Source organism: Notamacropus eugenii, chromosome 6 (assembly GCF_028372415.1).
Source record: "Notamacropus eugenii isolate mMacEug1 chromosome 6, mMacEug1.pri_v2, whole genome shotgun sequence".
NCBI classification, from domain to species: domain Eukaryota; kingdom Metazoa; phylum Chordata; class Mammalia; order Diprotodontia; family Macropodidae; genus Notamacropus; species Notamacropus eugenii.
Window position 1 is genome coordinate 5780006 of NC_092877.1, and position 22284 is coordinate 5802289.

General features: G+C 44.5%; 1 protein-coding gene across 8 annotated transcripts in view; it reads right to left on the reverse strand.

Annotated features, from left to right (window-relative positions):
- The window catches only part of PRDM11 (PR/SET domain 11), a 94080-nt gene that overhangs the window by 18683 nt on the left and 53113 nt on the right, over positions 1–22284 (reverse strand). For 6 of the 8 annotated variants that reach the window (XM_072617971.1, XM_072617968.1, XM_072617970.1 and 3 more), the window contains 2 exons: positions 22131–22198; positions 6530–6717 (listed from right to left, as the gene is read on the reverse strand). In XM_072617971.1, the coding sequence (XP_072474072.1) occupies positions 6530–6717; positions 22131–22198 (256 nt within the window). Of the gene's footprint in view, positions 1–6529; positions 6718–12865; positions 15113–18046; positions 18469–22130; positions 22199–22284 lie in introns of those variants that run through there. The other 2 variants (XM_072617975.1, XM_072617973.1) reach the window with 1 other exon arrangement.

Sequence of the window (22284 nt, forward strand, 5' to 3'; positions counted from 1 at the left end):
GTATTTCACTGAAAAGTGCACTAGGGTCAGATTCTGGTGTTACTGACTGAGTGACTCTGTCTGGGTAAGTTACTGCCCCCTTATGGACTTTGATTTCCCCATACATAAGGCAATGATGTTGGATTAGATTGAACAGCCAGCATGGTGTGGTGAAAACAGAAATGGCTCTGGAGTCAGATGACCTGGATTCAAATTCTGCCTGTGATCCCGACTACCTATAAGGCCTTGGTCATCACTTAATCACTCTGGGCCTCAGTTCCCTCTCCTATAAAGTGAACAAGCTAGACCAGATGACCTGCAAGGTTCCTTACAGTTCTATATCTAAGATGCCAGGTTCTCTAGGGTTCTGTCCAAATTCAAATCTATCATCTTATGCAAAAACACACTCCAAGGTGGGCAGGAAGACTTCAGCAACTGAAGGGGAAAATGACATGGATCTCCAAAGTCCTAATTTCTAGAATAAAGCAGGATTTCCTCACTTGACAATTCAAAAGCATTCCAACTTCCATCTCTCTTCTAGCTTTGAAATGATTCCCTTTCTGTTCTCCTGACACAGGGTGACCTCCCCACCACAGTATTAGCTTACCCTGAGTTACTCTATTTTTAAGGATGCCCATGGTTCTGTATCAGGGAGGTGCTACTGTCCCCTAGAAGGAGGGAAACAAAGGAGATTGTATGATGTCTGAGCCTTCCAATCATGCTGCGGTAGCATGGGTGCCTCAGTTCTCAGTGGGCATAGGGGGAAAGACCTCATTCCTTTGAGGATCAAACGAGAGGCAGCACTGTGGAAAAGATTAGGTTTAGAGTCAGGAAACGTGGCACTGCTGCTTCCGATCTACGGGGGGAACATGGACAAGTTAATTTCTCTGGGCCTCTGTTTTCTCCTTTGTAAAATATGGATATCAATACCTATAGTACTTATCTCAAGAGGCTGTCATGAGGCTCAAATGAGATAATATAGGCAAACATTAAAGCACTCTAGAAACGGGCACAGTCATTAGCCATACTAATTAGTGATTAGTTCCATTTGAAGTTATACCATAAACCTGAGGTTATAATGATAGATAGACAGACAGACAGACAGACAGACAGATAGGTGGATAGACAGACAGACAGATAGCTATGTAGTTGGATAGAAAGATAAATGGGATAGATGATAATAGAAGAATGGATGGATAGACAGACAGACAGAGGTAGATAGATAGATAGATAGATAGATAGATAGATAGATAGATAGATAGATAGATAGCTGAGTACTTGGGTAGATAGAAAGACAAATAATAGAGAGATAAATTGGGATAGATGATAGGCAGATAATAGATTAATAGTTGGATAGAATAATAGATAGCTATATGGATAGAGAGATGAATAATTAGGTGATATATGCATGGACAGATAGATAAACAGGATCATTTATTAAGCACTTACTATGTGCTAGGCACTGTGCTAATCTCTGGTGAGATGCATACATGTGTAACAGCATAAAACTTTTAGGTAAGAGGTACCTTAGGAATAACCTTAGTCTAATATCCTCGTTTTGCCCTCATTTTACAAATGAAGGAACTGAGACTCACAGAACTTATTATTATTTCCCTTTTACAAATTAGAAAATGGACTCAGAGAAATTCAACCTTTTCATCTCCATTCTACCAATGACAGAACTGAGATCAGAGATATGCTCTGATTTGCCTAAAATCCTATAGCTGCTAAGTGGCAGAGCTGCTTTTGAACTCAAGATTTGAGCTCAGGATAATCAGTCAATATGCATTTATTTAAAAACCAAAACAAGAATTTATAAAGGATTTGTATATTATGCCCAGCACTGGACACCAGGGATCAAAAGATGAGACCCATCATTGCCCTCGTCGGGTTCAATTGCCAGTCATCTGACTCCTAATCCAATGTATTTTCTATTATATCACACTGTAAGAGAAGATGTTCAAACACTCCTTCCAGCCAAAGACATTTAAGTCAATGATCCCAAAGCTGCTCTTTATCAAGAGAGCCTGGGAGCTCTCCAGGGTCCCCTAGCACTCTAGCTGCCTGAATCCTGGGGGCCAGAGTGGATGGATGTATGGATGTCTGTCTATAAAATAAGTACACATACATATTGTTATAAATATATATTTGTATATTTGTGTGTATGTGTGCATGCATATAGATGTGTACACACACACACACACACACACACACACACACACACACATACACACGTATACAGTAATTGTCCTGATAGTCTTAAAGCAGTTAAAAGTTACTAAATATTAAAACTGTCCTAAGATTTTGGGGACACCCTGTGTATATATGAAATGTGCTGCATTCTCCCTTGCCTCTAAAACCATGCTTCACGGAATCGCAGAACATTAGTGCTGCAATGGACCTTTGTTTCAATCATTTTTCAGTCATATTCAACTCTCTGTGACTCCATTTGGGATTTTCTTGGCAAAGATACTGCAGGGGTTTGTCATTTCCTTCTCCAGCTCATTTTCCAGATGAGGAAACTGAGGCAAACAGGATTAGGTGACTTGCCCAGGGTCACACAGCTTGTAAGTCTGAGGCCAGATTTGAACTCAAGAAGATGAGTCTTCCTAACTCCAGGCCCAGCACTCTAGGCACTCTGACACCACCTTACTGCCTATGGAATGGACCTTATGGACCTAGAAAAGGTTAAGGACTTCTGGAATGGAATGACCTTCACCCAGGAATCCTTAACCTTTTCTGTGGCCTGGTCCCCCTTGGCAGTTCATCTGGTGGAGCCTATGGACTCTTAGAATCATGTTTTTTGAACATAGGATCACAAAGGAAATTGATTCTATTGAAATAGTTATCAAAACATCTTTCTTTACAAACAAGTTCATGGACCCTCAAGTTAAGAAATCTTGACCAAGACAACTTCCCTCATCTTAGCCCAGAGGCGATGAGTCCAAGCTCATGCTGGTTTAAATGGCAGAGACAAGACTCAAACCCGGTCCTCTGGTTCCGAGTTCAGGGAGCTTTCTCTGGGGTCATATAGATAAGGGGGACTAGGAGGGAGATATGGTTTTTAAAAGATCAGATTCTCATTTTCTTAAATCTTCTCATATGCTTGAGTGACTTTCACCTCTCTTCCTGAGCCATAGGGGAAACTGAGTCAGGGGAGGAAGAAGAGGCATAGTAAGCCTCTTCATAACATATCCCATTCCCCGCTTATGGATCAGAAGAAATACCAGCTTCTATGAGGCCCCTAAAAATCCATGGGCTTCCCTTTCTTTCTCTTTTTGCATGACTGCTTTTTTTTGCCACAAGATCATAGCTCTAGGGAAAGAAGGTACCTCACAAGCCATGTAGTCTACAGGTCTCATTTTAGAATTGCCATCTGATAGTGCTATTGGGAAGCGTGGATAACAACTCACTAGATTGAACCCCACTTTTCTCTATTCTCAGGCTGGGTCTTATCTGTTTCTTGAGGATGTCTCTTCAGTCTTAGGATTACATGAAATCTTAAGACCACTGTGATCATGGAATACATCCCCTTGTTTCCAGGAAGACTTGGAAAACCCATAACAAGCCAACAGAATCTTAGAATCAGGAAGGAAAATGGAAAGAGGAATCAGGTCAAGTCTTAGCTTAGCCACTAAGCCGAGTGACCTTGGACACTTAGGTCATTTTGCCACCCTGGGCCTCTGTTGTTTACTCCTCAGTAAAATGAAGGTGCTGAAAAAGAGGATCTGAAAGGTCCCTTCCGGTTCTGCTATTCGGGGACCTCAGAAATCATCTAATCCAATGTATATTCAAGGAGGAATTTCTTCTACATCATTCCCAACAACGTCTCCAACATGTGGTCATCCCGGTTGAAACTGAAGACTTTCAGGATCAGGGAACTCATTCCCTCATCAGTTTGCTCATTTTAGTGCTGGGAAGCTTAAATAGTTAGGAAGTTCTTTCTTATACTGAGTCCAAATAAGCCTCTTTGTAACTTCACTTATCATGTATCACAGAGATATCCTTTTCCTAAAGATCTACAGAGAAAAATATTCCATGACATACTCCAGAAAACAATGAACATCTACAGTTTTCTGATGGATAAGACAGAAGCTTAGAGCTGGAAAGACCTTACAATCACCTAATCCTATCCCCTCCTTTTAGAAATGAAGTAACTTAAGATGAGGGAAGATGAGTCACATAGTCTAGGTCACACAGTTGGTGAAGAGTTGAGGAGGGATTCAAATCAAGGACCTCTGAGATCAAAGTCAGCAGTCTTTCCGCTAGGCCACACGGCTGAAAGGTCACTGACAGACAGTTGGGTCTCTGGCCATCGGGTACTTGACCTCTGCCAATCTCATTTCTAAGAAGCCTGAGCTGTTGTATCCTTCTAAGCAGACTCTTAACAGAAGGAGGTAAAGGGATTCTGAATCCAGTGTTTAACAAATGATTACTGAATTGAAGTGAGATGAAGGGACAGGCCCATGAGGGTGAAAAGGTGCAAAGCATGTTCAGTCACTGATTCTCTGTGTGACCTTGGGCAAGTCATTTCACCTCCATGGAAATCTGTGCATCCCAGGATGGGCACATCCAGGAGAAGGAGAACTTTGCCAAACACACATAGGCACACACACACACAGACACACACACAGACACAGACACACACACCCATACACACACACACACACACACACACACACACACACATTCTCGAGCATGCCCATCACACTCTGGTCCAAAAAGTTGACTGTATCAATGCTTCTGGGCTTTTGGTCCAAGCTCACTCATTTTTTTAATCGTCTCTGCAGCTCCTTCTCTTTCCTTTTGGTGAAGATGTCCATTGACAGGGCCTTCACTACCTCCTGAAGCATACTATTCCTTCATAGTCTAAAGCTTGAGGTTCTCTTCCTCTCTCTTGGTATTTTCCTCTGGGCAGGAACATCATCTTGAGTGTCCCTTCTTGTCTTCACACCTTCTCCCATGAGTGCCTTAGGATCAACTTCTACCAAAGCCCTCTTCCAAATGGCTCCCTATCACTCACTCCCTTAAACCAGTCTTCCTCTCATGTCTCTCAGCCTTCCCTGACAATGTTGGGCATTTGACAAGGCCCCAGAGAAAAAACCAAAAAGATGTTGTAAACACTCCTAGGGGAATCCAAGGGAGCTGAAACCAAGAGTTGAAACTTTGATGGCTGCAGATAAGACTTCTCACTTCCTTTTCTTCTGGCCCCATGCTGCCTTCAGAGACTGTTTCACTCCATTGCACAGTCCCCAGCACATGGCTGATATTTAATAGAAGTTCTATGACAATATTCAGGTCTCTCCAAAGATCAGACTGAAACCGCACTGAGGAAATTTTTACCAAGAAAATGCTAACATCCCCAAATTCAAGACCTGGAGCAATCAAGAAATGGGCTTATCTAGAACTTCTCTTCCCAGTGCCCACTGAGTCAAGAGACACCTTTTACCAAGTCAGGTTGCTACAGCATTCTTAATGGAATTCCAGAATTTCAAAGCTGAAAGGGACCTCTCAGGTCGTCTAATCCAATCTATACCTGAACAAAAAGGCTCACTTTGATGACCTCCAGAGGTGGAGAACTCACTACCTCCTAAAGCAGCCTATTCCATATGTTAACAGTTGTGATAGTTGGCAATTTTGACTTTTTTTCTTTAAAACAATTTCAACAGGCTATTTCCATCCCTTCCCATCTCGTCCACTCTTCTGTCAGATGTCAGGTTCCTGATCTAGTGAGTTTGACCTTATCCCCTATAAGCTGCAGTTGGATGAAATGGACTCTTGGCCTACTAGACAAATTTCATGGGACTAAGAAGACTATGGAGTTAAATTGAAGGTGATACTGGAAAGAACTTGGCTTTCATGGTTGACCAGCAAGCCCAAAAGTGACTTAGCTTGTTGTAATGAGGATTCTCTAAACTATTCTTTCTTGTACAATGTACATGGACCGAGACCCTTTTCCCTTATTCCATCTGGACCTCCAAAATTTATTTACATAAGTTTGTCCACCTTCCATCAATGATATATTTTGGACAGACAACTCCCTGGCCTACAGGCCAGAGGAGAAGAGGGAGTCATTAGCTCATCAATCTGTAAAGCATGGGAGTAGTGGGAATTTGGCCTTAATCTGAGTTGGAGAAATCAGTTCCAATGAGGTCCTTTGCCTCTTTCCCTGACACAGCCCTCATTTCTCCCTTCCTATTGCTTTGGAATATGTGATCGGCTCTCTGTTCCTCTGGTTACCCAGGGGAATCTATAGGGTGGGCTGTTGCAAATGTCCAAACAAAATAATTTAAAATCTCCTCACTTGGTTTCATTCATCCTTCCTCTTTTTAAAAAAAATTTTCCACTAGTTTTCAATGAGAAATGTATTAGTTTTTTTCCCTTCCTTCACCTCAAAGACAGTGGTGATACTGAGTTAGTGAAAACTGTGAGGAAGCCTGGGAGGCCTTGTTTAGAGTCCTTAGGCACCACTCCATCAACCAGGAAGGAGGGTCAGAGGTACCACTACAATGGGGGCAGGGACAGAATCCATGGGGAACGAAAAGCTCACCTCTGGTCAGGTTGCGCTGAATTGTTTCCTGGGACATGCTATGTAAACGTTTCATGTAATCTTCACTGTACCAGACTCGTAATCGCTCCCCAGGTCGGATATCACGGCACACTCGGAAGTAGATCTTCTCACTGTGCTGGAAGGCCATCAAATTCTGCTCTCTCTCCTCTCGTGAGATGATCACATATCTGGGGAACAAGGACACAAATGATATGACCTTGACACATCCCTACATGTGTATCCACATGTACAGATGTACTCACATAGATTACAAAGACAAAGAATACTAGGATAGGGGCTGGAGGACATGGGCTCGAATCCCAGGTCTGAATTACCTAACCCTAAGTAACTCTAAGCAATTCAGGGTTACCCTGAATCTCAGTGTTCTCATCTGTAAAATGAGAGGTTGGACTAGATTATCTGTCCAGTCCTGTCTAGAGCTCCATGAATTCCAGTCCCCTATCACCAAGTGCCTGGTGCATCATTCTAATTATTTCTGTTGTAGACATCTCAACCTCAACAGGTTCAAAATGGAACTCATTGTCTTCCATCTGGAATCCCCTCCCCTCCAAAATACCCCTTTTCTGTTGAGGGAATCAATCATCCTTTTGGTTATCTAGGTTCAAGAGAGTCATCTTTGACTTCCCTCAACTTCACTACCAATAACTATAACTTATCAAAACTGATCAATTCTATCTCAACATCTTTCACACCCATAGCCTTTTCTACACTTAAAGGCCACTCCTCTAGCTTAAGTCTTCATCACCTCTTGCCTTAACTACTTTAATGTCTTCATAACTGGATTCCCGAGTTCTAGTCTCTGCCCCTTCAAGTCATCCTCCACACCATTGCCAAAATATTTTTCCAAAAGATGTGTTACCATGTCATTCCTCTGCCCATGAAGCTTTCACAGCTCTCTACTGCCTTTAGGACTAAATACAAATTTCTCAGCTTGGCAATTAAAGCTCTAACCTCTCTTTCCAGAGTCACGGCATGTTACACTTCAGCATGTCATGGACAAACTAGAATTCTGGGTATCTCATCTCCCACCTCCATTTATTTACATAGGTTGTCCTTCATTCCTGAAATGTACTTCCTCCTCATCTCTATCTCTTAGAATCCCTAGTTCCCTTGAAGACGAAGCTCATGTATCATCAATGGAAGGACCTTCATGGTCTCTTTGTTATCTATACTCTCTCCTTCCTCCTCAACTAATTAGGTACATACTTATCTGTTTCTATGTTGTGTCCACCCAGTAAAAGTTACCTGACTGATAGGAGGGGCTAGCATCACTCATTTTCTTTATTCTCAAGACTGACATATAGTAGGTCCTTGATAAATGCTTGTTGGTTTGTAATGGATTGTAAGATGGAAATAATAATAACTGTTCCCTTGTGCAAGATAATATGATATATTGACAAGAAGGATGGCTTATACTCAGATGGCCTGGGTTCAAATTCTTGCTCTGCCATTTACTCTCTGTATCATTGGGCAAGTCATTTCCTTCTCTGCATCTGTTTCCTTCCCAGTAAAAGGATGGGGTTGCTAGCTGGCCTTTGAGGTTCCTTTGAGGTCTAGACCATGATCCTGCAGTCTCACAGAGGGTTGGAGATGGGTAAGCCCTGCAAAAAGCATGAAATACTATTTTAACAATGAGGGCTCTTTTTGTACAGATGAGGAAACTGGGGCTCAGAGAAATTAAATGACTTGGCCAAGTTCGCAAAGGTAGTAAGCATCAGTGATTAAGAGTCGAACCCAGAACCTCTCAGTCTAGAGCCAATGAGCTTTCTCTTAACTAAGAGGGTTAACCTTACAAGCCTGCAAGTAACTTATGATTTGAAGAGTGTCTGGCCAAGACCTCAGCTCCCAAATCTTTCTACTTTTGCCCTTCACCCTACCTGAAATTCTGACATTTGACCTCCATCCTTTTGAGTCCTGGGAACATCCAACTGCTCTTGTATGGATGAAAAATACCTTAAAGAGCTGTTATTTCATAGTCTCAAAAAATATAAATGGCCTTGGGACAGAGGATAAGCTTAAAGGAATATTGCCTAGAAGCAGCTGAAAGGACATAGATTGTGGTCAAATATCCTGGATTCAAGTGCTCATTCTACCACTTCCTCCTGGGATATCCTTGGGGAAGTCATTTCCCTTCTATGGGTCTCAATTTTCTTCTCTGTAAAGTGAGTGGGTTATATCAGATGGCCTTTGAGATCCCTGCCCTTTCTAGATCTTGGATTCAGGTCCCATCTCTGCCCCTGACTACCTGGATCACTGTGGGCACACCAATTTCCCACCCTTACCCATACTTTCATAATCCATATGTCAAAGGGCTTGGACTACATGAATGCCAAGGTCACTTCCAGTTCTAAATCTTACAGTCTATGAGATGGGGACCAAGAGGTTGTCTAAGAACTCTGCCTGTTCAATATGACAACCAAGGCTTATTATCCAAGTTCGAGCAGCCAGAACTGGTTCCTGCACTCAACTTTAATGAGGAAAGAAATAGGAAATAAATGAGTTCTTATTTCTAAAACCAAATCCTAGGATGAGTCAAAGGAAAGATTGATGATGAAAAGTGATTTCCAGGGCCTAAATTTTGGAGCTCTACAAGATTCTAAGTGCACCCCTTGAATTCTACATGAAAGAGGATTTGTTTTATTCAGAAAGTCCCCTGCCCTTCCTAATATTCCACCTTGACTCCTCATTTATCATGGCACAGAAGTAACCCATGGTCTCTGAACATTGTGCCAGTCATTTAACCTCTGTTGCCTCAGTTTCCCCAAGTCCAAAACAGGAATAATAATAGCACCTACCTTGCAGGGTTGCTGTGAGGATCAAATAAGATAACCCTTGTCAAGTGCTCAGCACAGCGCCTAGCATACAGCGGGCACTTTTATTATTCTTGTTCGGTCGATTTAGCTGTGTGTCACTCTTTGTGACCCCAAATAGGATTTTCTTGGCAAAGACAATGGAGTCGTTTTCCATTTTCTCTTTCAACACATTTTGCAGATGAGGAAACTGGGGTAAACAGGGATAAGTGACTCGCCCAGGGTCACACAGCTAGTACCTCAGATGAGATTTGAACTCATGTCTTCCTAACTCCAGACATGGTGCTCTATTTGCTGCACCACCTAGCTGTCCATAGTAGACACGTATAAAAGTTTACTCCCTCCCTCTCTCCATTCTCTTCCCTACTTCACTGACAGTAAGACCTTGAGTAAGACCCATATAATGCCTTGTGCTTCTACTGTCCAAAGACCCATATCAATAAACCTGGAAAGACTCATCCCCAGAGTCGGCCACTAGGGGACAATTTTCTAGTCCAGTGCCTGGCACATAATAGAAACTTAATAATAATTTGTTGATTAATCAAGTGATTTTTGGTCACAGCAAACACCATCTCCATAGGTCACAGAAGGGCTTCTATGCCCTGTGTCTGTGGAGCAGGGAACTACAGTAATGAAGTCATGGGGTTTCAAAGTCCTAGGGCATCATTTTAGTCAAGTTAATCTAGTATCGAATGTCCCAAAGGCCTCACTGCAGTTGTAAGATGTTTTTGGCTTAAAACCAAGACTTTTGAGACATCCTACATTTAGGTAGCGCTTTAATGTGTGGAAACCACTTTGTGTACGTTGTCTCATATCTTCTAGAATGTTTTTGATGTCTCTAACATTTGTCCTCCAAGCACAGCATATATAAGTCTCAATCCACCCTCATCATCAGAATCTTTTTGCCTCACTATTCCAGATAACTGGGCATCTTTTTTCCACTTAAGTGAATCTTTAAAAAAAATTAAAGCACCTGATACAAGATCTGGGGCTGGAAGGAACATCAGGGGTCATCTGGTCCAATCACCTCATGTTACTGCTGGGAAAACTGAATCCTAGGAAAAGAAAGTGACTTGGCCAATGTAACTCAGGTGGTGTCAGTCAGGATTTGAATGTAAGACCTCTGACTCCCAGGAAACTGCTCTTTCTACTGTTTCAAGCTATTTCCAAACAGCGTTGGTTTTCTCTTACAGAAATTGGGATTTTGAAGATACGAAGGAGTTGAGATGTGCTCCCAGGCCCCCAGTGATAAATACTTCCATAACAAATCCCAAATAACTTCAGTGCACTGTTATGTGTTTGCCCAGCCCATGGAAAGCACATAGAAGGCAACAATCTTTCCTGGTTGTTCTGGGCGAGTGATTATTTGCAAGGTGACTTGATGGACCTCCTAGGCCATCTTATGTCATGTGCCATGTTGGAGGAAGTCATGTTACATCCTTGGAAGGGAAAATGAATGATAGGGGTGGGGGGGGCTAGGGAAGGGACTGGCAAAAACCATCCAGATGACTGCCAATAGTTGAAACTTCAGTGGCTATTTCTGTCTCATTTGAAGTTAGACAAATCAATGAAATATGAAAGAGTCCTAGACTAGATGTCTCAAGGCAGTCTCAAGGTTTTGCCCTCAACACTGTTGACTCTGCCATGGAGCAGCTCCAAGAAAACATTCCTCAGCCTAACCCATTGTCTTCTGGCTTTTTTCTAAACAAAGCAGGTTTCCCAGCCAGGTCCAGAAATGCCTCAGATCCAGCTTAAGAAAAATAAACCTTTATAGATCTAGTTTGCTGGAAGGCATGAGTAAGGATTGTTTCAGGGAAACTTCAAGGTTGAATCTTTCTGATATAATGAGACTTCTAAGGCAGTTGACTGGGAAATGGGAATGGGGGCAGGGGTGGGTGGATGGGTAAGGAGGATAGGCAATAGGTCTGTCAAGAAATATCAAGAAAAGATTCAGTATCTCCTTCTTGCCCAGTGGCAAGAGCTATATTTTTTATACACTCTACCTTCTCCCACCCATGTCAGACAAAAGGATTGGTGCTAAAATTTGCATCTCTTGAATTTGGGACAGTATATATAGTAAGTGCTTAATAAATTTATGTTAACTAAGACTTTAAAAAATACTTCAACTGTTTCATGTGTATGTCACCTCCCCAAAGGCACCAGGAGGTGTTTGAGGGTTGGGACTGTACTTTATGCTTCCTTCATCTATCACAATGCCTAGTGAAAGGCTAGATACATTTTTCATTCATTCATTTGTTCATTCATTCCTTCATCTTATGCTTCTCTACATCTCTAATAAGGCCTGGTGCAAGACTGGGCTCATTTATCCATTTGATTGTTTTCTACATTCACACCATGACCTACTGGAAAAGTAGGCTTGATTTTCATTCATCCATCCATCCATCCATCCATCCCTCCCTCCCTCCATCTTAGGCTTCTTTGTATCCTAAATAATATCAAGAACAAGGCAGGGCATATCCATTCATTTTATTATTTTCTGTGTTCATAACATTCCCTATTGGAAAAGTAGGCTCAATTTTTCATTCATCCATCCATCCATCCATCCATCCCTCCATCCATCCATCCATCTATCCATTCCTCCCTCCATCTTAGGCTTCTTTGTATCCTAAATAACATCAAGAACAAGGCAGGGCATATCCATTCATTTTATTATTTTCTATGTTCATAACATTCCCAATCAGAAAAGTAGGCTCAATTTTCATCCATCCATCCATTCATCCATCCATCCATCCATCCATCCATCCATCCATCCATCCATCCATCCATCCATCTATTTTATGCTTCTCTGTATCCTGAATAATATCAGGACCAAGGCTGGCACATTAATTTGCTTTATTATTTTCTTCATTCATAATATGCCATGTTGGAAAAGTAGGTTAAATTTTCATCCATCCATCCATCTATCCATCCATCCGTCCATCCATCCATCCATCTTATGCTTCTCTCTGTCCTGAATAATATCAGGAACAAGGCTGGGCACATTCATTCATATATTTCTCAAGTGTCTAGTGTGTGAGATCCTCAGCAAACAGTGCTGGGGAAGGTACAAAGCGCATTAGACATAGTCCTTACTCAAGGAATTTACAAGCTATTACAAGGCATCAGGCATAGGCAGATGAATATAATGAAAATTAGAATATGGTAATTGCATGACAGGAGTATAAAGTACTATGAGATCAGATCAGGAAGAACTCATTTCTCATTAGAAGTCTCTTCTCTGAGGAAGGAGCATGGGCCTTGAGGGATGGAGCAGATATCAGGAGTTATGAGGGGAAGGGGAACAGTGCTCCAAAGACAGAGGGGTACTGGAGGTATTCAGAAGGCAGATAGGGCTCTGCTACTCCCCACTGGCTTCTTTTCACCCATCTACACTAGCTCCTCAATGGCCCAAAAATACATCATGGGGAATTGGGCGAAGGGTCTATGGGGGTAGGGAAGGATAGGAAGTGAGCACACACCAAAGAAAGAACTTGAAGACTAGGTGTTAGAAGTATTAGATATTTCTTTTTATTACCATCTTAACAAAAATACTTCCAAGAGAAATTTTTTTTGTGGGGGGAGGCAGAGGCGAAGTATAGCCAGGGGTTATGGGATAAGGGGATTCTCAGCTCAGGTAGCAATGAAATGCTATTCTAAGAGATCAGAGTGGAGAAAGAAGGTTGAGGGAAGGCTCTGGGCACCCAATGTCTCCTCCCCTACCTCAGGCCTGAAGACATGATGAATCTGGGAGAGACCCACTTTCCAGGTGTAGGTGGGCATAGGATATCAGTCCTGACTAAGGGAGCTCTTGCTTGGGCCAGCCTTGGGGACAGGAGGCCTAAAAGAAAGTACAGTGAGGCTCACTGGGCTGATCTCCTCACATTCATGTTCATCAACACCACCTCCAAATCCCTCCCTGACACCATGAATGCATCTTTCATGCCATAGGCCAAACACCAAAACAAAATCCAGAGAGAGCTATAGATGTATGTACTTGTACCCTCACACATGTTGTCTTATCTACAAGAGAGCTCTGGGCAACCAGAACAACTGAAGGGATCCAATGCTATTGGAGTGCTAGGAGGAAGGGAAGAGAATTGCCCATTTCAAGTGCTCTCTTGTGACCCTCTCCTCATCCATCCAGGACAGAGGAGGGGAAGAGAGGCCGACTAGACTCCTGGGAAGTCTGCTTCCTCAGTGTCAAAACTAAGGAATCCAGGTCAAGAACAGCTACAGGATGGAAGATGGGGCTGGGACAAAGGCCAGGCTCCCTCATCAATAAAGGTGGATACATCCTCCTCCTCTTTTGCTACCAAAGATTGAGCTCTTAGCTGGTGGAAAGAAAAGACGAGAGGTCTGGAAGACAGAAGACCCAGATATGTCGCTTATCAGCCCCTTGACCTTGGGCAAATCACTTAGGACCTCCCTGGGCCTCATTTTTCCCATCCTGTAAAATGTAAATCAGAATCTCTCCCCTGCCTCCCAGTCTCACAGAGGTATTCTAAGGATCTAGTGAGATGGTATATTGTGAGTGAACTTTATTAAGCACAGTGCATTAGCTATGGAGAGCAGGGCTATTCTTGAGGGGAGGTCCTTTCCATCTCATCCTGTTCTTTACAGACACCCCACCCAGCCCCACCAAAGGCAAAAACACAAAACTAAACTCACATAATGGCTCCCACAAAACATGCAAGCCAGAGCTGAGCCCAGAAGCCCAGGCAGGGGCACCATCAAGCACAGGGCATAGCCAGCTTGGTCCATGTGCTGAGCTCCAATCATCACCCTCTCCCCATCTTTCATCAACAGAAATCATACCTCAGGGTCTGTGGTCAAAAAAGTTGAGTCAACTGTCCAGACTACACAGTTAATCCCCATCTTAGTCTCTTTTGAGTGGGAAAGTCAGATTTCCCACCCAGACCCGCCCAACTTAGGTTGGCTGCCCAATGGGATGAAGACCTCAGGGGATGATTCACTGAAACCAGTGAGCACCTGCTAGTTTCTGACATTCCTCCAACTTTGGCAGAAGACAAAGAGGAGGAGGAGGTGATGGCTAGGCCCTAGTCACATCTAAGGGGTCAGCCTGAGACTTTCCTGATGATGTCCCTGGATGCTATGAATTGAGACTTCTTTGCAATGAAGGCCCCCATGCTTAGGGACCTAACTCCTTTTCTGTGAGCTTTTCTTTCCAGCTCAGACTGGTTTGGTTAGAAATGGTGTTTTCGCTTCCGAGATCGAGTAGTCCTTGTGGGTGGGTTTAGCTCCAGGCTGGGCTCTGCTTGGTGGGGTTCAGGCTGGATGGGTGTATCTGTGGCAGTTGCCAGGCTGGGCGCTTGCTGGAGTGCCCGGACTCCATCTCGGATCTCGCTCAGCATCTGACACATCTGGCTGACCCACCCAGTCAGTTCGGCCATAGCCTGGCCTATAGTGTGCATACTGTCTGCCATGCCCTGGTGGACAGTCACCAGCTCCTGGCAAAATCGTTGGAAGGGCTCAGACTCCTGGGCATGAGAGTGGAAGTGATGCCGGTCAAAGGCTGAGCATGGGGGGCTCTGGGAATGGGAGTGCAGGGGTGCCTGGGATGATGGCGGTGGCACATCTTCTGATTTTGGTCCCACTGTCTCTGACTGGTTAGAGGATGACAAAGATTGGAAGAGAGATGGACTGGCCAGGTGGGCAACTTCTTCTTGATCTCGATGCAGAGATGTCAGAGGGGGTTGATGTGAGGGTCCAGGAGTCTCCTCATCTTCATCATCTTGAGAGAGAGAAATCAGAAATACAAAGGATTAGCAAGGCAGGAAAAACTGGCTGCCCTAAAGAGGAGATGGTGGTCCTCACAGACTCAACTAAACAAGATAGCCACCTTCTCCCCAAAACTACTATCCCATGTTAATCAGTGTCCAGGACACCCTGACTGAATGGAGGCACAGTCTAGGCAGAGACGTCCTGCTCTTTGGTTAGGGGCACACCTGGAGAGGTGACAAAAGGGTTAACAACACCCCTAAGTCTGCCCTCCTGTCATATCCCTGGAAAACATTCTGCTTTGGGCCATGCACTGAACTAGAAACAAGAACACCAAGACTTTCCCAGCCTTGCCACCAACTATCTGTGGGACTTTGGACAGCTCTCTGGGAGTCAATGTCCTCACCATGAAATAACATATTAGACTAGATAATTTCTAAGATTCCTCTCCTGATCTCCTATGGTCTAAATTCTGTAGTCCCTCCAAGTTCTAATATTCTGTGTTCTAAGGTCCTTCCATGTTCTAATATTTTATGTACTAAGGCTCCTCCAAGTTCTAACATTCTATATTCTAATGTCCCTCCTAGCTCTGGCATTCTCTGTCCTAATGCACCTCCCAGCTCTGACATTCTCTGTTCTAAGGTCCCTCCCAGCTCTGACATTCTCTGTTCTAAGATCCCCCCCAGTTCTGACATTCTCTGTTCTAAGGTCCCTCCCAGCTCTGACATCCTGTATTCTAAGGTCCCTCCCAGCTCTGACATTCTCTGTTCTAAGATCCCCCCCAGTTCTGACATTCTCTGTTCTAAGGTCTTTCCCAGCTCTGACATTCTCTGTTCTAAGGTCCCTCCCAGCTCTGACATCCTGTATTCTAAGGTCCCTCCCAGCTCTGACATTCTCTGTTCTAAGGTCCCTCCCAGCTCTGACATTCTCTGTTCTAAGGTCCCTCCCAGCTCTGATATTTTCTATTCTAAGGCTGCTTCCAGTCCTAATATGTTGCATTCAATATTTCCCTTCTAGTGCTGATAATCCATATTACATGTTTGAAGCTCCTTCCAGCTTTGATTGTGTATTTGATTGTGATTCTGTTAAAAAAGGCTCACTTTCCTGAACTCCTAAGCCTTGAGTGGCCATTAATAAGTTTTTTGGTTCCACCTCGTGGTCATCCTGGACAATGCAGCTCTAAAATGTCAGTTTCCATTGGGGTTGGGGTAGGAAAAAGGTAAAGGGCAGAGGGAAGAATTTTTTAAGCTGTGTGTGTAGACACAGGATGGTGAAGGACAGTAGAAACTACAACCTCCAGGTCTAACATCCCCACCACGATCACTTTCCAGTCACTAGAACAGATCCTGAGATCAGAGGGATGACTAAGGAAGATACATATCATGGAGTCTTCTTTCAGGACCAGCCCTTCACACCCCCCAGTCCACATGCAAAGGCCATCTTGAGCAAGACAACTAGCTAAGAGTGGAGTCCATCAATGACTGAGAGGAATCTCCACACCAGCATCTCTCCACCATCTTGGAATGGAAAACTCCCAAGCTATAGTCAGTCTCCAGAGACTACACTCCTACTCAGTCTCACCTATTACCCCAGCACTGCTCTTATCTCACTAGGGAACATGCCACCTATGGATGCACACCCATACACACAGTCCTAGCCCCACAGTTGAGATCTTGGAGACCAAACAATCCATGACCAGTGAGTGACGAGGGACCTGCTCTTTATCAAGGGAGTTTCATAAGATGATAGGCCGAAGGAGTCAGGGTTCAATCTCTCTTTGTACCCTGTAGTTGGGCAGGGTCGTAGAGTGCTGGCAGCATGGCGTAGTGGATGGAGCACTGAACTTGGAGTCAGGAAGACATGGGTTCAAATCCCACCTTGGAAGTTTAATACTTGTATGATGCTAGACAAGTCACAGTCCTAGCCTCTCTGGTCCTTAACTTTTTCATCTGCAAAATAGGTAGAGTTGGATTCAATGACTCTAAAATCCCTTCCATCTAGAAATCTACGATCCTACTATCTCTAATCTATCTTATACCAAGAAGCCAGCACTGATTCAAATGACTGCTCTAAGGAGTGATTTTGAGACTATGAAACATGCAAGTGTTGAACTAAGAATTAGGAAGACCTGGGTTTCAATTCCACCTCAGATATTAGTGTTTTGATCCTGAGCAAATAACTTAACCTCCCTAGACCTCAGTTTCCTCATCTGTAACAAAAAGAAAAGAAAGGACTGGGAGAGATGGCCTCTAAACTCACATCCAACCCAAAAGCTAGCTCTTATGAACAGGTTCCCAGACAAAACTAAGTCCAATCTGACTACAAGCCTCCATTGGAATGGGGCTTTGGACAAGAGCCTCCAAAAGCCTCCCCATGCCCTCTAACTCCCACCCTTGCCCTCATTTTAGATTCTCAGTAGCTGGAAAAAACTACTTCAGCTTTTAGAGAAGGTTAGCCCTCAGCAAAGACAGTGGGGATGGAACCAAAGTGAGGTCTGAAGAATTTGGAAGCCCTTTGATGGGAAGAGAGGTGGGTCCCTGGATGGGCTCCCTCACATGCTCAGCAACTCCGAATGATACCAAAGTTCCAAATGACTCCAGGAGACTAGAACAGGATACTGTGCTACCCCAAACCCTGGCCTAAGAGTCAATCTGTGTGATATGCAGGAAGGGATTGTGAGATACAGGAAAAAAAATGAGAGAAAGGAAGGAGACAGAAGTGAGAGACAAAGGGAAAGTATGAAAAAGGAGACAGAGACAGAGAAGGTCGAGATGAAGGAGAGAGAAAAAGTAGAGAGGATGGTGAGAAGACAATGAGAACAAGGGGAAGGCATAGAGAGACAGAAACGCCCAGAGGAGGCAGAAAGAGCCAAGCAGGCCCAGGGAGAATAGGGAGGAGTCAGTGGGAGATAGAAAACAGGGAAGGAAGTTAAAGAAGTAATACTTACAGCTAGTCGAAGGGCTGTCCACACCATTCAGATCTGCTCTTGGGAAGCCACGGACAGAGCGAGAGGCATGTAACGTGGACTCGATGGCTCTCTCGTGGGCAGTAAGGATAATGGTGGGGGGGTGGCTCCCACTGCCAGGGCCAGACAGTGACTTCTGCATGACCGCCAGCTTGTCCTTGGTACGCCTCTTCATATCATCCCATCTGTGTTTAATATCCTTCACTGAGCGGGGGACTTGGCTGACCGAGGTGATTTTCCGAGCTATTCCTTCCCAGATCTTGTCCCTGTCGGCATGGGACAGCCTCATGGTCTCCCTCCCAAAGAGGACAGCTTCATTGTGGGTCACCTCGGTGACCAGAATGTCCAGTTCATCCTTGGAGAATTTAGGCTTCCTCTTACGTTCAGTCATGGACGTCATGTTCCTTGGGTTGAATATCCCACAAAGCACAATTGGGTAAATAGAAATCAATGAGGGATGGGGAAGGGGGGTCTTGTTCCTACCTAAACTGCTGGACTCCCCCAAAGGGGAGCTGACAGGAATTGGTTTCTTGCCCTCATCACTACTCCTGTCTAAGTTAGCCCCCTCTATCTTCCCCTAGCAGATAGAGGAGACCACCAAGTCCAAGAGAGAATGGCACCCAGATGAATGGGTCAGAGGGGCACATGAAGAGAGGGGAATGTTTATGAATTCTTATAAGAATGCAGGCCATGTAGTATCTGTTGGAGGCCCCAAAGAAAAGGATATTGCCAGAATCTTTCCTCTGTGCCCCCAGCGGCAAACCCTTGGAGCTCAAAGCCCATACCAGCCCTGTGGCTACCAGCACGACGCATGACTCCAAATGACACAAGGCCTTCTAAAGAACCAAGAAAGGGATTGCAAAAGGAGGAAGGTAACCAATTTGAATGCAAGGAAAGGTTTTGGGTGACAGACAGGGCAAATTGGCAGTAGGTTGAACTTGGTATCATTTGATGTCCCATTGGAAAAATGAGGGCATGCCTGAGGTTTGATGCCCAGGAGCCAAGTTCCACATTGACCAACTTTTCACACATAAGCAACATCAGGGAGGCTCCATTCAGCAGGCAGGCAGCCTGGAGGGGACAGGGCAGGAACATCTGAGAAGCTCAGAGTCCCTGCTTGTTCTCAGCAAGACTTTTCCTGAACACTCAATATGGAGGCCTGTCTCCTGGGCAGACTGGCTGAGCTTCCTATCCGTACTAAGATCTCTACCTAAGAAAGGATGTCAGTGAATATGGAGTGAAAAGAAGGACCCAAGGCCAAGTCCACTGCTTGGCTCATCTGTAGAAACCTTGGTGAATGCTAAGGGACTCGGTAGCTAGCATCATTCATTCCTCATGGGATTGGTCAATCAGACAACAAGCATTTATTAAATGCTTACTGTATATCAAGCACAGGGCTAAGCTCTGGAACTACGAAGACAAGCAGTGGGTTTGAAAGCAGAGGACCTGAGAACAAAAGGAAGTTCTGCTGCTGGCTTCCTGCGTGACCAAAGAATCTAAGTTCAAACTCTGGCTTTGCCACTTACGACTTGCATGACCCTGGGTAAGTCATGCAACCTCTCTTCTTTGGTAAAATGAGATTTGGTCTTGAGGGTCTCTGAAGTCTTTCCCAGCTCCACACCTAAATCCTAATCCTATAATCCTTCTGTCTTGTAAAATAAGGGCATTAAATGAAATAGCCTCTAGGGTTCCCTCTAGATCCTAAGTATTCGTTAAAGAATCTCTACTTGCAACTACATTTTGCGGGCACAAGGAGAAAGTGAAGGAGATTGGCAACCCCACTCTCCTGAGAGATCTTGTTTCTCTGGAAGTCAACTGGTTCGTTCCAACCAGTCCCAAAGAGCTGGATACAGGCAGGATCCCTGGGCCCTAAAGACAAGGCCCATGGTCTCAAGCAAGCCCAGAGAGTACAAAGATGTATGACCACTTGTTGAGAATATCATGGAACAGATAACTGTTAAGTACAGTGGACAGGGCACAGAATCTGGACCCAGAAAGACCAGAGTCTGAATCCTGCCTCAGACTTCCTAGCGGTGTGACTCTGGGAAAGTTACTTAATTTCTCTCAGTCTCAGATTCTTCATCTGTAAAAAGGGGACAATGATAATGCTTATCTCACATGGTTGTAGTGAGGACTAAACAAGATTATACATAGAGATAAGCTCTGATCTATGCCTGCATCTATGTATGTATGTATGTATCTGTTCATCCATCCACCCAACTACCCAGCCACTCATCCATCCATCCATTCATCCATCCATCCATCCATTCATCCATCCATCCATCCATCTATCCATCCATCCACCCATCCATCCATCCATTCATCCATCCATCCATCCATTCATCCATCCATCCATCCATCTATCCATCCATCCATCCACCCATCCATCCACCCATCCATCCATCCATCCATCCACCCATCCATCCATCCATCCATTCATCCATCCATCCATCCATCCATTCATCCATCCATCCATCCATCCATCCATCCATTCATCCATCCATCCATCCATCCATCCATCCATCCATCCATCCATCCATCTATCCAACTACCCATCCATCCAATCTGTCCACTTATCTATCTACCTGTCTGTCTGTCCCTCTGACCCACACCTACATAAATATTATGATCTTTGATTACTATATGCACCTACATATACATATATATATATTGCTTTACAAACCTTAAAAAGATCATCATCGTTGTCACCGACACCATCATCATTATTTGCATGCTCAGGAATGCGTATAAAGATGAGTATTTTAGAAGGTCTAACCCTTATCACTGACTCACTCCTCTGGAATGAATTCCTTCTTCTTCATTCTGACAGCCAAAATAGTAGCTATTGCAATGTCGCAGTGCCTCTGAAACCAGGGAGCCTCCAGTTCTCTCCAACAGCCTCACCTCGTTTGTGTCAAGCCTACGTCCTGATGCCTCCCCCATCTTCCTTACATTGCCCCAGTGGTTCTTTCTAGGGACCTCCCTACTGCAGGTAATAATACCTTGAACAAAGAGCCGCCAGACTGCATGAGCTTGTCCCTCTCTCACCTGTCCACACACATATACTTTGGTCAGTGGTGCCCCGCCCCCTACCTGAGAGGTCAAGCTCACTGTTCATGTGCCAGACATCATAGCCAGACTGTGAGTGGATGGGAACTTCTCATTCTGGTTTGGAATCCCGTTTGAATTCAGTTAGGACTGCTGCTGCACATAGCCTTGACGTACAGTCCATAGCTCCCCAAAGAGCCACCTTCTCCTCCTCCCACCACTCCAGACATTGAAAGAGAAGGATTCTGTGTGCACAGGTATAGATAGATGGTTCTGGAATCAGAGAACCTGGGTTCCAGTCTTGCTTCTGACATCTACTGCTTGAATGATCTTGGGAAAAATCACTTGACCTCTAGGCTTCGGTTTCCTTAGTTGTGAAATGTAGGGATGGGTAGCTTCTTAGACCTAAGTCCTGTGAACCTCTGACAATAGTGGCCTGTCCACAGCTAAATTTCTGAGAGCTACAAAAGGCACCTAGGGTACCCTAAAGGGTGCTAAGTTTCAGAAAAAAGATGGTGTCTCTTGGGTGTCAGAAACAATTAAAGAACAGTGCAGTGGCTTTGGGAAATTCAATGAGGTGGAGAGATGTACCCCCTACCTTCGTCCACAGCTTCCTAAGGAGGCCAGTCTCTCCAAAATAGAACAAGGCAGCCTGGCAGTACATGGCTCCAGAAAGCTGGGGGAGGGCTTGCCCTGGCCCTGGTACCAAGAGGTCTGAACCTCCACTGCCTGGAAGCAGCCCGTTTAAGGAAAGTCTCGTGGAAAACTAATGGTCAGTCAACTTCCTCCCTATTCTCAGGGTTCCCATGGCATCAAAGCCCTTTGGCTGGATGGGGGCAGGAAGTAGAGTCACCTTGAGTGAGGTTTTTCTCTAGCATGGGAAAAGATGAGAGGATGGAGGCTGCTGCTCTGTAGGTTTTTCTCCCTCCCATGATCACTCCCACTTGTGCCCCATGCTCCCTGACTTCCTTACTTGGGGGGCGACAATGAGGCGCCCATGACAGAGAGTAGGACTCACCTCATCCAGTTGGCTTGGGTTTCATCTGTCCCATCGATCGACTTGTAACGGTTATTCTTGTCGACAATCTGAAAAGGCAGAGAGAGAGAGTTTGGCACAACCAGAGCAGGAGCCAACCCGACAGTGATTCCTCCCGCTGCTACAGAGGTCTTCC